This window comes from Lissotriton vulgaris, chromosome 7, assembly GCF_964263255.1.
Source record: "Lissotriton vulgaris chromosome 7, aLisVul1.2, whole genome shotgun sequence".
NCBI lineage: Eukaryota > Metazoa > Chordata > Amphibia > Caudata > Salamandridae > Lissotriton > Lissotriton vulgaris.
Window position 1 is genome coordinate 1,451,262,740 of NC_141695.1, and position 17,730 is coordinate 1,451,280,469.

The following is a 17,730-nucleotide window of genomic DNA, read 5'->3' on the forward strand; positions in this document are numbered from 1 at the left end:
TTGGTAAGAGATAACACAGTCAGCTTAATGGTAGATGTTGAACATTAACTGTAGAGAAGGTACAATACTTATTTGAAGATGTTACTATATCCTAAAAAGTCAAACTTTTCAGCATACTGGTTAGGGAATTCATCAGTTTATGACTGTTAGTCATGGCCTGGCACTTATTTTAGATGGACATTTCAATCTAATCATAAGGCCTAAGAAAATAAATACTTCTGCCTGTCTTGGAGATGGATTGGTGAGATAGCTAGTGCCTAGTTTGTATATATGAAATTTAAAAGGATTAATTGAATATAATCTCCATAGAAGAAGGTGGCAACCAAAAGTCATTCCAATTAGTCTGATCAGGAAATTTGAGAAAAGAAGTTACAGAGGCAGGGGGATATTTTAACATACCTATGGCATTGTGGGCTTCTGATGGGTTTAATATCTGCAGCATGTTGAATTTTTACATTTTCTCACACTGCATAGGTGCTCAGGAGGCTTGGTCTGGCCACAGATGAAGATGGCCATTGTTTAAAAGAGCTTCGTATGCCAGAGAGTTCCTGGGGATTGAGGCGGAGCTCTAAAGGCCCTGGGAGCCTAGCCTGATCGGCTCCCATTGCCTTATTGACCTTGCAACTCCACTGGGGTGGTCTTGGCTGCTTCAACGGGACCCCTAGATGGCCATCAACAACTTACCGCTCCACAGCCACACAGAAGAATGTACAGCAACATGGCACACAGCAACCTCAATTTTGGATGAGTAGCGTGGCTTCACCTCTGACTACCAGTCACCATCGGATACCACTTGCTTGGCCATGTCTTGACTGTATTGAACTGCCGGCCCCCTATTGCAAAATGGGGCCCACCTTGTCCTTTACATTTGTGCAGCTTCAACACGGCTCACACCGCTTGTCCCCCCATGGCTGCACTGTGCCACTGTCCTTCCTGCTACAATTGGGGGTCTGCTTCTTCATTTGTGCTCCCCAATGAGGACCAGAGGCTAACTGCTTCACCCAGCTCGTATTTGGGGGCTTGCATTATTGCTATGTCTCCCGACGCATGCTTCGGTCCAAAGATCTGGGCCACTACCTATAACCAATGAAAAAAGAGCAATTGATGGACAGAATGCAGAACAATGTCATACATTCACCCCAGTACAGAGATCTGGGCCTAAATCCATCATTTTTGTGCTCACCATGCCATTCCAGTTTGGTCCCAGCCATATGCAAATCAGTCTTGACCCTGCGCCCAATGGGAACAGTTCTGCCCAAACTGCCAGGCCAGGTCCTCCCTGCACTGGAAACAAAACATCCTAGGACCGGTTTCGGGCTTTCAGCCCTCATCAGCCAGGATAGCCTGACTTCAGTGGCATGGAGAGCACGGGACTCACGTCTGAGCATACCAGTCCCACTTGGGGTGACAAATGCAAAAAGAACAATTGATGGACTGAATGCAGAACAACGTTTAAGCGCTCCGTCCATCATCTCCTTGTGTTTGCTTTGTTTGCCCCAAGTTGGCAGGGTATGCCCAGATGTGAGTCCCTTGCTCACTTTGCCACTGGATTCAAGTTAGCCTGGCTGATGACGACTGTTAGCCAGAAACCGGTCCCATGATGCTTGTTTCCGGTCCAGGGAAGACATGGTTTGGCAGTTCGGGCTGGACTATTCCCATGAGGAAAAGGGTCAAGACTGATTTGCATATAGCTGTGTCTGAACTGGGGTGGCAAAGTGAGCTAAAGAACGATGATGGATTCAACCCAGATCTGTGACTGGGGGTGTGTGTCTGAAAAGTTTCAGCGCTCCGTCCATCATCTCCTTGTGTTTGCTTTGTTTGGCCTAAGTTGGCAGGGTATGCTCAGACGTGGGTCCCTTGCTCACTTTGCCACTGGATTCAAGCTAGCCTGGCTGATGACGGCTGTTAGCCAGAAACCGGTCCCAGGATACTTGTTTCCGGTTCAGGGAAGACATGGCCTGGCAGATCTGGCTGGACTCTTCCCATGAGGCACAGGGTCAAGACTGATTTGCATATTATCTGTGTCTGAACTGGGGTAGCAAAGTGAGCTAAAGAACGATGATGGATTCAATCCAGATCTGTGACTGGGGGTGAGTGTCTGAAAAGTTTTAGTGCTCCGTCCATCATCTCCTTGTGTTTTCTTTGACCACCTTTAACCAGGCTGCGCAGCCCCATTGTGGCCTACATCACCTCACCTGGTCCCTCCTGCCCTACTGACAGCCATCGGTTCTTCCCACCTGTAGTCTTCTAGGGGTCCCCCTCAGGCCTCAGCCCTGCATCGATAGACCGCAAGCCTGCAGAGACATTGGAACTGCGCATATGGTCTCAGGCAGTCTTGTCGACCTCACCGCCCTAATTGGGACAGAGAAGCTCCAATCCTTCCCCCTGCATCATATCCTGGGGTCTCCTGTGGGAGTTCTAGTCATTCACCCTCATACCCGAACTTGCTACGACCCTGGTGGACCTCGGAGTGGCTTACTCCCTCCCTACTGCTCCTGGTCTCCTCTCTCATTGGCTCACGCTGCTGAAGCTGTTGAAGCACCTGGCCAACTGTTATTTTGCTTGGGTCTCGTGAGGTCATGAGCACCAAAGGATAGCGTGGCCATGGAACGCCTTCAATACACTGCTTCACCCCCGCTCATGGATCTGGACAGTGGGGCAATCTCGCGATGAGTGTGGCATGCAGTCAATTACTGTGCACTTGCCCATCTAATTGCTTCCTTTAACTCCGAGCATGGAGCCCCTGCCTCCTTAGACTTTCTGTGGCATCTGGTCGCTGACTGACCCTAGGGGAGCTTAGGATCTTAAGCACTTTGCTCCCCCCGCTTAGCCCTAAGGCCATCATTCAGTCAATGAGGGCAGAACCATCTCACTTGCAGCAAGTCTGGACAGATCTGGGACATGTTGCATGGCTCAAACAGCCCTATCTGGATGTGTCGCCCACCAGGCATTGCTTGCCCGGTGAGTGACCTATCCTCCCTGCGCACCGTTCCTCCCTCTCCTACATCGAGGAAGACCTCCCTCTTCTCTCCCCTCCCTCTCCTTGCAGTGGAAGGGGGCTGTTTATCAGTGGGATACATCTTGCACTGCCATGCCGGATGACTGGACTTCTCTCTTCTTCACCTCACGCCTCGCCTCAGCAATGCCCTCTGGCAAATCCTACCGCCAGCTGCTCTTCACGAAGATAGTTCCATAACCTCGTCCCAAGGCAGCATCCCTGTCGATCTCCCCAGCCTCGGCTGCTGTTCCCCCTTTTCCACACCTGGATACTACGAGGGACCGTTTCTTACAGGAGGTCACTGCACTCGGTCGCGGCTTTGAAGGTATGGACTACAAGCTATCAGACCTCACCACTGAGACTAAATCCATCTGGGCCAACATCACTAGCTTTCAGGACAGAGTGGAGGGAGTAGCCATCTCTCAACCAGGAAGAGTGTCTTATCTTGGAAAGAAACAGGGAGATCTGACACCTGTGGAATAAGCTCACAGATCTGTAAGATAGGAGCCGCAGGGACATTATCAGTTTTTTTTCCTTCCAGCACGGGCTGAGGTCTCGGATGTCAGGGGCTTCCTCTGGGACATTCGCTCCATGCTCTCAGACCTTTATTTCTCCCCCCCAGAGATACAGCAGGCCCACCATGTGGGCTCCCCTGATCTGGCCACATTTGAGAATGCGCGGCCTCTCATTGCCTGCTTTTTCCTCCATGAGAATGTAAGACAGCTCCTGATCGCAGCTTGCTCCCATGGTCCATATGCCTATGAGAGGCATGAGATCCACATAGCCACCAGCTTCTCCAGGGAGACCAATGACAAGAGGAAGGCCTTCCTGGCTTTGAGACCCCAACTGTGGAAACTGGACCTCAAGTTCAGACAGTTCGGACCTGCCCGAATGTGGATCAATAAGGATAGAAGGTCCAAAGATTTTTTTTCGCCTCGGGTGATCTGTGCTTTTTCCTGTATGGCCTCTCTGGACAGGAGATGGACTTTTCACCTTTGACTCAAATGCTGTACCCCACCCCCTAGGCAAATCCCCCACCACATCTGGCCATCATTAGGGACTCCGGTAAGCACTGCAATCAGAGTACGGAGCTGGACAGCCTTGCCTGTATGAGGATGCCAAGGACATCGCCCTCAAAGCAGTGGCTGCTCTAACTCATGACTGGGGCCCTGACAAATCCTGCTCTCCGCTGAAACTCAACCATCCTGAGAACTGAGACACATTTTTTCCTGCCCGAATTGTTGGTCTTTTGCCCCTGCCGTTGAAAAATGAGGCATAAGCTACCCTCTGGACGGACGGCTAAGTATACCATTACTGTCTGCATGCCTCTCTCCTGATCTGTATTAATGCTGTGTCATCTATGTTCAGTTGCATTTTGCAGCATTTTGTGATGTTGTTTCTTGCTGAGCAGCTTTTTGTTGTTTCAATCTCTGCTATTACAAATACTGCTGTTTTCGTGTCCCATTATGCCCCCGGTTCTGCCCCCGGGATCTTGTACTAGAGCCCTCGCCAAAGCCTCTCCCCTGCCACTGAAGCCCACCCCACTCCCTTCCTCCCCTCCCCCTACGCCCGCCCTATTCACCACTGCAGCCGCTGTTGTCCATGTCCTCTTCTGCTTCTCCCTCCCTGGAGGGCCTTGGGACTACTGGCTTTCCACACTTTCTCTTTTCATCCCCATGACTATGCCATCAGTCTAGGTCATTACCCTTTGACCTCCCTGCCCCTTTTTGTGGGATCTCCGGTGTGCCTGGACTCCCAAACTAAGAACAGTAGGGCACAGTTGTCGCCTTACCCTGAGGCTTCCACCCTCAGTTCCATGCTGAAATATTTCACTTTTCTCTTTACCTCCTTTCTCTTGCCCATCCCTCCTGATTTTCTTTTCCTTTTTTCTTTTTCCCATTGCATTTACACTTTGCACTTGCCCCTACTCTGGGGTGCCAGCCCCACCAACCCTGAGCGCTTCCTATTTCTTTCCCTCTTTCTCTTTTCTTCGCCTTTTCCCTCCTTATTTCCTTCCCTCTATTCTCTCTTTTATTCTTCCCTCTGTTTGCTTTCATCCCTTCTTTTTGCCCCCCCCCCACACCCACCAGTTGTCACCTAACTACAATGGCCACTGTTGCCTCACTGCCCCTCTTCTCCCAGCAAGGTGTCTCCTGGAATATTAATGGACAGACACACTTTATAAAATGTGACAAAGTGTTGTCCAATATATAATCTAAAGGTATTGATGTGGCCTTATTACAGCAAACCCACCTCTCCCATGAAGAATCCAGAAAAAATTGTATTCTGATTGGCTGGGATGGGTGGTCCACAGCAATTGCCCTGCAGCGCCAGCAGATGGCCTAGGGCAGCCTAGGAAATGCGGCTTCATGATTATTTTGGCCACAAACTGTCCCTACACCATCCTTAAGACTTGGATGGACCGGGATTGCCGCTATGCCTTTGCTGAACTTCGACTTGGCGGGAGAACACTATGTGTTGGCTTAGTTTACGCACCTATGGGATCCAAGTGCCAATTTTTTCTCCAGCTCAATCATCTCCTCACGGAAATTGGGGCCTCCCACTATCTCATAGGGGGAGACTGGAACCTGGCACGTGATGGGGTGCTTGACCACACAGGCACCTTGTACATGGGTAATAAAGCAGTTCGGCCCTCCTAGGGGACTTCTGACCATGGCCTTGTGGATCTCTGGCGACTGTCACACACACACAGGATCGGGGGTAAACTTTTGTATTGCTGGTGCATGGCATCCAATCTCATCTGGACTACTTCTTGGTCTTTCAGCCTGAGGGTGTCCTCTCATGGGACCCCCATATCCTGGAAGGGGCACTTTTCGAACATTCCCCAACCCTGCTCTCCCTGTACTTGGGGCTTTCCTCCCATGTCCATAAACCGTGGCATTTAAACATTTCACGCTACCATACTCCACAATGCAAATTTCACCTATGATCCCATGTTTCGACTTATCTGGAACACAATCGGGAGTCTGTCTTTTCCCACTGGGGCCTATGGATGACCACCAAAGCAACTATCTACCAATGGCCTGAGTGTGATACAACAGAAGACCCTAGAAGATGAGACTGCATCACTCACATGCCTCTACACTGACATCCCCTTTACCTCTCTCTGCCGTCATTTGGAGAATGCCTACATGGACCTCAATACCCTGTTCACCTCTAAAGATGAGTATATGCTTCAGCGTCTTAAAGATCATCAAAGCGAGAAGGCAGGAAGATTGCTGGCGGCCCACCGGCACCAACTGAAGGCAGTACTTGCCATCCAGGCTATTAAATCCACAGATAGCACTATCCTCACTCACCCACAAGACATTGTCAGTGAGCTTGCTGACTTCCACTGTGGCCTGTACACCCCGGTGGTGGCGGACGACCCGACCGCTTGGTAGCCATTTTGGATAGCGTGCGCCTCCCCAGCCTTATTGAGTCAGGCAGGCATGTACTAAAGGGGGAAATTACTAAAACAGAGATTGTGCAGGCCATCTCTAGGCTCCCATACCACAACGCCCCAAGGGTAGAAGGCTTCCCTGCAAAGTTTTACAAGTGGGCGGGCGAGCGAGGACGTGGTGGACTCCCTCCATGAGGCCCTCCATGAAGCCGATCAATCATGTTTCCTCGCCTCCATTTCCAATAGGGCTGCAATAGCAATACTTCCAAAGCTGGGGAAAGACCATCTACTCTGCAGGAGTTACAGACTCATCACTCTGCTTAACAGGGACATCGAGATACTTGCCAGGGTCCTTGGAGCTGGCCTTCAAGTGGTGATTTTGTCCTTGAACCACCATAAACAGGTGGTGTTTGTCCCTGGCAACTCCTACAGGCACCCACTCCGCACACTTGCTCATGCCTTGTGGTCAGCAAAGGTCTTGCAGGATGATGCCCTCGCCCTCTCCCTGAATGCTGAGAAGACATTTGATAGTACTGAGTGGGGATACCTATTTGCGACGCTCCTAAGGTTTGGTCTGGTGAAGGACTTTACAGCCAAAGTTCGATGCCTCTATGACTCACCTACTGCCCAAGTTAGCTATGAGGGCTTTGTCTTGGACCTGTTCCCAGTCCGGTGGGGGACCAGGCAGGCTGTCTATTGTCACCCCTTCTGTTCATTATTGCCCTGGAACCCCTAGTGACCTCTCTTCATCAATCCATACACCTCCCCATATTCCCATCCCTGGTCGGACATTCACTGTCTACCTTTACATCAATGGAATCTTGCTTACCCTCTTGGAACTTCCTCACTCTCTCCCTGCCCTCTTGGACACCCTCTCCAGTTTTGTGGCACTCTCAGGATACTGGGTTAAAATGGGACAAAAGCTAGGCACTACCCATGTCACGCGTGACCAACATTGTCTGCTTACCTCTTCCGATGGAAGTCCTTGTGCCTTATCTACCAGGGGTCTACATAAGCTGAGTACTAGACCACATAGTGGTGGATAACCTCAATCCTCAGGTGGAGTGCATGAAGTTGGACTTTGAGAAGTGGGTCCACCTTGTACTCTCATTATGGGGCAGGGTACAGGTGGTTAGACTGATGACACTGCCACAATACACGTATGTCCTCTGCATACTATCCCTACTGGTCCCTTTCTCATTACTACATTCCGTGGACTGGAGCATACAGTGGTTTGTCTGCGACTCTTCCTGTCCCCAGTTGCCAGTAGCACACTCTTGGCTCACCGAGCTTGTGGGGGTCTGGGTTTCATCTCAGTAGAGCACTAGGTCTGGCCCTGCACTTGATGCAACTCGCTTGTATGCTCCCTGGGGTCCTGGATCCTCTGCTGTGGGTGCTGGCAGAGCACACCCTGCAGGGCTACTCCGAGGGACTGGAATCCCTCTTCAAGAGTGGTGCATCTCTGCCGGGCCTATCAATCTAACGCTGCAAGCATTGGTCAAATCATGGCAGCTGGCCCACTGCCTTTCCAGGGTGGATCCTCTCCTTCAGGAACAAGCACTGTTATGGGGTAACTCTGCCCTCTGCATAGGTGGTGTGATGTTGAGGTAGGAGGTCTGGCGTTCTGCAAGCATTCAAAGCCTCCAACAAGCCCTCGCACAGGGTGCTCTTAAATCCTTTGCAGCACTCAGTGAAGAATTTGGTCTCCCAATCTATTAGTCTTGGCAGTATCTGCAGCTATAGCATTGCTTCAACCGCTGCTTGCGTGTGCGATCCTGGGCCCTCCAGTCCTCTCCTGTAGCCTCCTGCCTCAGGACGTGGGGCCACTTCCACTGGTGATATCTGGCTTCTGTAGGCTCCTGAGCCACCATCTCTTCTCCCTGCCCCTCCTAAATAGCCTTCATGACAAATGACAAACCAAACTTCTGATAGAACAGAGAATTGGGCAGACCTTTTGGAGGTACTGGATCGTGGGGCTGAAGTTATGTCTCTTAAAGTCCATGCATGACTAGAACTGGACTCCTGTAAAACTGCCTGCAGCAGGCCTGTTACCTCATGCAAATTACTGGTGCTGCGCCCATGACCGTAGTTACCTTCCATACTCTGTGATTTCCCTCAAAACAACCTTTTTGGAAGGTGGTTAGCACCACACTGAGTGAGACTCTACCAGTCACAACCTCCTTCTCCCGTTCCCTGATCCTTCTACATGACATTACAGCCTTCCTGGACCTTTTCCGTCTTCAGGGCCATCTATTGCGTACAGCCCCAGCAACAGGAAAGATCTGCATCGTCTGTCACTGGCGCTCCTCCTCCCATTATGAATGGCTTTCGACGATGCATCAGACAACTTTCTACAAGCGGGTCATCGACAATTGACAGGACAAGACAGAGACCGTCCTCCTCACCAGGACACCTTTTCTCCAGAACAATGCCCGCTAGCTCTTATTTGAGAGCGCCCAAAACCCCAATGTTGTGGCCAGATGTTATACTGCGCTGTCCCCTCTACTTCCAACCATTCCCCTCCCTCCCCCTTGCCGTTCATGTGTGTGTGAGCATGGGCTCTCTGCTTCTTTCTCTTTTTTTGGGGGGTCATGTTCTGCTTTTTATGGCTCCCCTTTCCCCACTGACCATCCTGTGCTGAGAAGTAGATCCATGCATCATCCTTGGTATTCCTCTTCCCTGACTTCCAAGGGCCCCTGCTCATTGTAACCACCACAAGCTATGTATCTAGTTTAATTTTACACTGTGTACTCCGTACTCTATCAATGTTTCACATATCATGCCTTATGTTCCCTGCCCCTCTTCTCTTATACCTTGTTTTGTTTTGCTCTTCCAAAAAAGAATGTTGGGGCAAAAAAAACATTGTGCTCAGGCTCTGCTTGTCAAGGTTTAACTAAGAGGAATCGGCTTGTAATGTGAACCTTTTCTTCGAATAGGAAGTCAGTCTATGCATGAATAGGCTACAATGTGGAGATCAATGCAGATTCATTTGAGCACATATATCAAATAGTACCAGAAAAAGTGTGGATCTAATGAAAGAAACAGAGGAGAGCGAGCTTTATTAAGGGCATTATCTGTACAGAAATAAATCCAGGCAGTACCTGCAATGCACAGCAACAGGCCCTGCGTCTGGTGGGTTCAGGAACTTCACTTGTCTTATGAAGCCTAGGAGGCCGGTGGCATAGCAGGGCACCCCATGATCAGGCCAGCTGGTGAAGTGGAACTGGCGGATCTCGCGGATTTCGTGGTAGCCTTTCTGAGGGGAAAACACAGTCCTGTATTATTTGGTCAGATCCTTACCACCTTTTTGCTATTGCCAATATCTCGCAGCAAGTTTCATGAACATGTTCCCATTTTAGATCTGGATACAGATAGCTTTAGAGGACTGTAAAAAGTCATGTCATCAAAACCACTTACACACAGAGAGGTACTTTGTGTCAGCATCCGTCAGCATTTGGTCATTTAAGTCAGCCCACATAATACACTGCTTAAAAGTGATACACCAATTTTGAATCTGACCAGAGTAATTTAGTGTCACCATTAGCTATTGACTACAACATGTATTTTCCAAAGCCTAAATAGTGCTTTCTAATGTACTGTATGGATGGTGAAACAACGCATCTATGCAGTGCAACCAAAATACATTTGAGCTGATAAAATTGATGTTTTACCAATGGTGACTGCGCACCTAGATTTTTTTTTCTTCTTAATGTGAATTATGTCTAAATGTGATATTTCAATGCTGTTTGATTTTTACAAATTATTATTTTGTGACTAAAAGGGATTCTACACCGATTTGTGTTCCTAAAGGTTTTCCACATTGCACAAAGGGTAATTTCAATGTGTTGTCAATCAAATCTAATATCATAGGGATGCATACCGTCTACACCTACTTTGACTTCTTACTATCTCAATGTGTTGAGTGATTTGAACTCAAATGAGAAAGCACTCCTGCTGACTTTGCGCCAGGGGTGACGTTGCACCTAAGTGTATCTGTGCATCTAATTTTGAATATTGTATCCAAAAGAATTTACAAACTCCTACTGAAGTTATACCATAATGTGATATTGTTTCTACGTGTGATTCCACAATGCTACCTGCTTTCGAAAAAGAGTGATTTCGCACCTAAAAGTGAGTTTTCAGATAAGAGAAAATTTACACCAATATGTGTTTTCTATTTCTTCAATATTTCGAACTCATGCTGCTGCTGCACAAGATGTCATTTTGCATCTAAAGTTGATTTTGCACTTAAACGTAAGCTGTGTTTCCGAGTGTGCTTATGCTCCTAAATGTATGTTAAAACTCCTTCTGATATTGTTACCAAAATGTATTTTTCCATCGGAATTAGTTTTTGCACCTAAATGCGATTTTATTCTGTGGCGTATATTGCTTCAAGAGTGACATTGCACCTGCATGTGATGTTTAACCTAAAATAGGTTTAGTACCTAAATGTGCTTATGCTCTTGAGTATGGGATAAACACTCACACGTGTACTTACTCTCCTGTTAATGTTACACCAAGGATGGGTTTGCACCCAAATGTAATTTTCCAACTAAATGTGTATTCCTCCTGAGTTTTATTTGAGCCCCTAAAGTGATTCTACACTCTTTATGATGATGTACCATGGGTGATTTTACACCTTTAAAACCTTTTCGCACTTAAATCTGCTTCTGCATATAATTGTAATGTGTGCTCCTAATATCTTTTTTACCCTATTTGTTGTTAACATCTTTTTTATACTCTTTGTTGCTAAAATGAAGGTATTTTGCACCTCCATGCACTTTATTTGACATCTTGGCATCCCAATTTCTCTCTGCTCTGAGTGACCCTATTAGAGACCAAAGGTTTGCTGATATTTTTGTATGATTTTATCATGGCAGCAAAACCTAAAATGACGAGAGCTCCATCCTTGATCACACTCCAGTATATGTTTGAAAGCAATTCAGAGATCATATTCTGTCCCTGACTATCAAGTACTTCCTTCAAATACCACACAATCCGAACACGGATGGCTACTCCAAACACCTTAATCAGAAAAAATGCCATACTCTTTTTTTCTTATTAAGGTATAACCGTCCTCAGCTGACAAACTATGCTTTTTCTCCTTAGGCTAAAAAAAAACAAAATTCAAAGACAGGAAAACTCAGAGTACCATAAAAAGAAGTTTGGGATACATATAATTAGTAGAAAATAGTAAGATAATGACACAATCCTTGGATTTCAACGTTCAAAGTGTCGTCAACAATACCTCTAATACACGCTAAACACCTACTTTGTGTGCACATATCACATAGCACCATTTATTACCACAATCTCCTGAGCTAGTTATCCTAAACACAAGGATCAAAATGCACGTACAACACAACTCCAGTGACCCATCTCCCATACACCACATTGAAGCCGTCCTACTGAATACCATATTCGCCTTTGTCCAAGACATTAAATCTGATGCTATTGCATTCACGGAAACCTAGCTGTGTGCATTGTCCATACAACTTTCTTTCCATTAGCAGACACCGTCCCCCTCAAAGGAACAGAAACAACTTACTGGGGTTTGTCTTTGTCCACAGAGAGTTCCATGCATGCAAACTGATTAACTCTTTAAATTTCGACTCATTTTACTGACTCGTGGATATTACAAACACATATCCTACTAATTTTATTGCCTTACTATTGATATTTCAAACACCACAAACACAACTAGAAAAATCAGAAAACACACCAAGGAGAGTAAAGACCTCTAAATAGCTATGGTTGAACATCTTATACCACCTATCAGGCAGTGAATCAATTTGTATTGATGGTTTCCTTGATCATAGGACTGCTCAATCTGCCTACCAGTGTGATCAGATTTTCCCGGCGAATGTCTATCTCCACTGTGAAAAAGGTGAAGACACTCACATACACTTTCCTCTTCCAAACATTCCTGACTGCCACTAACCATGGATCTTTAATGCCCACTATATGGGCTTACACTGATGTTCATGCATATCACAAACAAATCTCTAACCTTCTCAAACTGGATTGGTCAGATTGATTATTGTTTGCTTTGAAAAACCTAAACTTAACCCTCCTTCGGAAAGGCAAAATCTAGGGATTTCAAACACATTGACAGTAAGATGTGGCAAAGCCAACCTGTCTGGCCTTAAGTATGCTAACCTACGAAAACAAGGTGTATGGATAAATGTGAACAGAGTGTTTGTGTTATACACATGTTCTACAAGCCTTTCTTTGTGCCCTCCATGGCATGTGTGGCAACCAGGATGTCTCTACAACCACAGAGTCTTACTAAAGTTGCTAGTGTATGCTTTTTCCACTACTAAACCAAGTGCGGTTGAAGAAGATATTGAGCATCACAAGTTGCGATTCATTACTTGACACATAATGTGATTAGGAGAAAATAGTCAGGGATAAAGCAGAGTCCAAAGAACGTAGCTAGACCAAAGCAGGGCAGCAAGAAGGACGAACAACTTACCTTTTGAACAGTAAATGTGCGTATCACATACTCTGCCAGTGGCTCTGTCTCGATCAGTGCTACCTTAATATCTCCGTAAAACTCTGTGTCATCTGGCCAATATCTGACACATTTTACCTGCATATATAGAGCAGAGAAAGACACAAAGAGTTATGGTTGATAGATAGATAGATAGATAGATAGATAGATAGATAGATAGATAGATAGATAGATAGATAGATAGATAGATAGATAGATAGATAGATAGATAGATAGATAGATTGCAAACAAAACACATGTAGAGAAAAAGCGAGTTTATGAAAATAGAGTAAACAAACTGTAGGATAATTACATAGGAGATAAGAGGACAAGTACATTTTAAGAGGAGAAAGATAAGGCAAGGAAATAGGAACAAGGAAAAAGAGAAGAGAAAGATTTTAAGGGACATAGATCTAAAGTAAATGGTATTAGAGAAAAAAGAGAATGGAAAGGCGGATGCATGTTACAGCATCGTTTCAGAAAACACCTTTTGTAGACATCAATTTTCGAAAATATTGTTTTTGTATGTAGTATATTATTGTGATCAAAACATTTTTCATAAATGTGGACGTTCCCTTAACATCTTTTTAGATAATTTATTTTTTTGCACATGTCTGTTTCTAATTATTACACAATGGAGGTTGCCAATATGTAGTTATGATTCAGCATCATTTTCTACTGAAAAGGCATTCTTTTATTTGACCATAACTTAAGACCCAATGAAGAGGTTTGCATAAAACTAAGCTATTTGCTAACTCTGTCAGCTAATGTTCGGCATACCAAGTTTCCTGAAGATCAGGTAACAGACAAAAAATGTATTGTGTGGCAAAGTCTAAAATGTACAATTTGAGCTCCTATGGGAAATTATTCCTAGAAAAAGAACAAAAACCACTAACGAGAATTACACCAAACGGGGAATGAAAAGAGACATTTACACAGAAAGCGTGTTTTTTGTGATTTGGTGTAAATGCGTTGGGTAGTTTTTGAGATATTCACATTTCAAAAAGGTGCCAGGCATGTTTTAAAGGATTAACACTTGTGGCTATCTCTGCCATTCAAACACATGAGCCAATTCTACTAATCACATTACATAAATTTCAACTATGCAATAGGAAAGATTAGGGCTGATTTTGTTTTATTTGGGGGGAATCCTAAAACTCTCTAATCAGCAATGCTTGAGATGGTCACATGAGAAAACAAAAAAAAATATTCCCCAAAAGTTAGTGACCCCAGGACAGTGGGAGGGATACCAAGTTGTGTGGAAAATGTAATTTTCAGCGTGCAAGCCATTAATTGGAGTCGACTAGTGAGTGCTGGATTCACTAGATTTCTACGTGACTTTCAAGTCAAAGTCAACTTACGAGTTCCATGCAGTGTAAAAAAAAAAAGACTGGCAAAGCCTAACACTAAAAAGAGTGTCTGGCTTTGCTTGATAGGCAGGAGATAGGGAGCAGAGTCTGACAGCAGGCCAGATCCTCTGTCCAAGCTGTGCTGGCCCTCAACCTCATCCTCAGGTTAAGCACAAGTTCTGGCTACAGATCGGGCACTGCATCAAACCCCTACTAAACATATCCAAAGGCCATGCACAGTAGGGCTCAGGGTACCAAGGCCGGTTGGGTGCAGGGGCTGGTTACAGGCCAGGCTGTCACCCATCTCTCACTTCCGAAAGGATCAATGTTAAAATATCGATATCAAAAACATCGATGAAAATAATATCGATGTAAAAATATCGCTAACAAAAATATCGCCTCCCTATACTTAAAACGGTAAGTACAGTAATATCGACTAAAAAATATCGATGTAAAAAATATAGATGTAAAAAATATAGACTTTAAAAAATAACATAACTTGAATGAAATTAATTAACTATTATTATTATTATTAACAAATTACATTCATTTTAATATATATTTTAACTAATTATAACAAATAAACTAAATTGAATTAATTTAAACACAAAAAAGTGTACATATACATATATTTACTTAAATACATTTGATTAACTATTATCTTTATTTAATTTATAAACTTTATTAATTATATAAAAGTAGAATAAAAACATATATAAATAATTAAAAATAAATACAAATATTTAATATATTCTATATTTAATGAACACATTAAACTATTGAAAAAAAAATAGTACATACATTTAATAACAAAATAAAAACATTACTAGTTTAAACATTAGATAGCGTGAGGGTAAACATGACTAGTCCCACCCCAGTGAGTGCAACAGTAGGGAAAACGTCGGATAGCATAGGGGTAAAAATTACTATTCCCACTCCAGTGAGTGCAACAGTAGGGAAAGCGCTGGATAGCGTAGGGGTAAAAATTACTATTCCCACTCAAGTGAGTGCAACAGTAGGGAAAGCGCTGGATAGCGTAGGGGTAAAATTTACTATTCCCACTCAAGAGAGTGCAACAGAAAGGAAAGCGCAGACCACGCACGCAACCTGGGGGTCATCCTCGACTCCACCCTCTCCATCACCAGTCAAGTCAACGCCGTCTCTGCATCCTGCTTCGACCCCATCCGAATGCTCCGCAGGATCTTCAAGTGGATCCCTCCCGACACGAGAAAAACCGTCACCCAGGCCCTCGTCACCAGCAGACTCAACTACGGGAATGCTCTCTACTCAGAAACAACAACTGAGACGACTACAACGAATTCAGAACGCCTCGGCACGCCTGATCCTCGACGTACCCCGATGCAGCCACATCACACCCCACCTGAGAGGCCTGCACTGGCTCCCCGTCAACAAGAGGATCACCTTCAAACTTCTCATCCACGTACACAAAGCACTGCACAATGCCAGGCCTACATACCGCAACAATCGACTCAGCTTCCACATCCCCACCCGAAGCCTCCGCTCAGCCAACCTCGCCCTCGCCACAGTTCCTCGCATCCGTAAAACCACCGCCGGCGGCAGATCCTTCTCCTACCTCGCCGCCAAGACCTGGAACGCTCTCCATACCAGCCTACGACAGACTCAGGACCTGCTGGCCTTTAGAAGACTTCTCAAGACCTGGCTCTTCGATCAGTAGCAGCCCCCTCCCCCCAGCGCCTTGAGACCCTCACGGGTATGTAGCGCGCTTTAGAAATGCATTGATTGATTGATTGATTGAAAGCGCTGGATAGCGTAGGGGTAAAAATTACTATTCCCACTCCAGTGAGTGCAACAGTAGGGAAAGCGCTGGAAAGCCTAGGGGTACAATTTACTATTCCCACTCCAGTGAGTGCAACAGTAGGGAAAGCGCTGGATAGCGTAGGGGTAAAATTTACTATTCCCACTCCAGAGAGTGCAACAGTAGGGAAAGTGCTGGATAGCGTAGGGGTAACAATTACTACTCCCACTCCAGTGAGTGCAAAAATAGGGAAAGCGCTGGATAGCATAGGGGTAAAATTACTATTTCCACTCCAGTGAGTGCAACAGTAGGGAAGGTGCAGGATCCCAAAACAATAAAAAATAAAAATATCAACATTTTCAATAAATGTGTTTCTAATTTTAACATAATTAATATATAAATACAAATATATTATTATTAACAAAGATAAAAAAATAATTATTTAGCACTATAAAATCCACAACAAACACCTAAAATTAATTACACACTAACATTTATTATTTAGTAATAAATTAATGAAAATACATTTTTTATTATTTATTATTTAAACAATTAATTACTTACCAGCTTTCACACCATTTACACATATAAACACCACAACACACACCTAAAATTAACAACACAATTACAATGGATAATTACTAATTCATTATTTAAAAATAATTTTGCATTATCTATGAATTAAACAATTAATTACTTACCAGCTTTCACACAATTTACACATATATACACCACAACACACATCTAAAATTAATTACACAATTACAATTAATAATTACTAATTCATTATTTTTAATTATTTTTTTAATATTTATTAATTAAACAATTAATCGCTTACCAGCTTTTACATCATTTACACATATATACACCTAACATTAATTACACAATTACAATTAATGATTACAAAATAATCAATAGAAATTAATTTTAAACTATTTAATAATTAATCAATAAAATATTAATTACTTACCACCCTTCACACCATTTACATATATAAACACTACAACACTCACCTAAAATAAATTAAACAATTAACATACTTAATTATTAATTGACTAATTGAAATTCATTAACAACTAATTATCAAACTATAATTAATTAATTAATTAATGCATTCTTTAATAAATTTATTTTACATAATTAAATTACTTCCCATCGAAAACCCGCTACGGAACTAATAACGCAAAATTAAACTTAAAATAAAGAAAAGAAAAATTCTAAAAAATATAATAAAATGACAAACAATTCTTATTAAAACACAAAAATGCATAACATTATTAAAAAAATCGATATTTTAGAAAACTATATTTTTGTAAACGATATTTACTTACCTGTCAGTCGTTATTCTTGTCATCTATATTTTTGTGGTTGATATTTCTTCCAGACCTCATAGCTCTCCTGAGGCGGAAGCCGGGAGATAGATTAGAGCATCACCAGCGCTTTGCCTGAATTTCATTACTTGTGTTTTTAAATATTACTTTGCGCCGCCAAGCTTTTCAATTTTAATAAAATCACTGCCCACAGATAAGCACATCAATTTCACTGCTAAAACAGCCAGAATCGCCCCATACTCAGCCGATTGAGGTGCTGAGTGAGAGGCGGCATTTCAGCGGCCATATTGGGCGTACACACAGCTCCAGCGCTCTAGCACTCGAGGCTCCTGTATAAAAGCAGAGAAATACTTCTGCTCGTAGGACCTCATAGCTCTCC

At 44.1% G+C, this 17,730-nt stretch overlaps 1 protein-coding gene across 1 annotated transcript in view; it reads right to left on the reverse strand.

Moving 5' to 3' along the window:
• The window catches only part of PTPRT (protein tyrosine phosphatase receptor type T), a 1,692,228-nt gene that overhangs the window by 109,693 nt on the left and 1,564,805 nt on the right, over window positions 1–17,730 (reverse strand). Inside the window, exons 26-27 of the mRNA XM_086932257.1 lie at window positions 12,877–12,993; window positions 9,503–9,657 (exon numbers count right to left, since the gene is read on the reverse strand). Coding sequence (XP_086788383.1) covers window positions 9,503–9,657; window positions 12,877–12,993 — 272 coding nt within the window. The remainder of the gene's footprint in view (window positions 1–9,502; window positions 9,658–12,876; window positions 12,994–17,730) is intronic.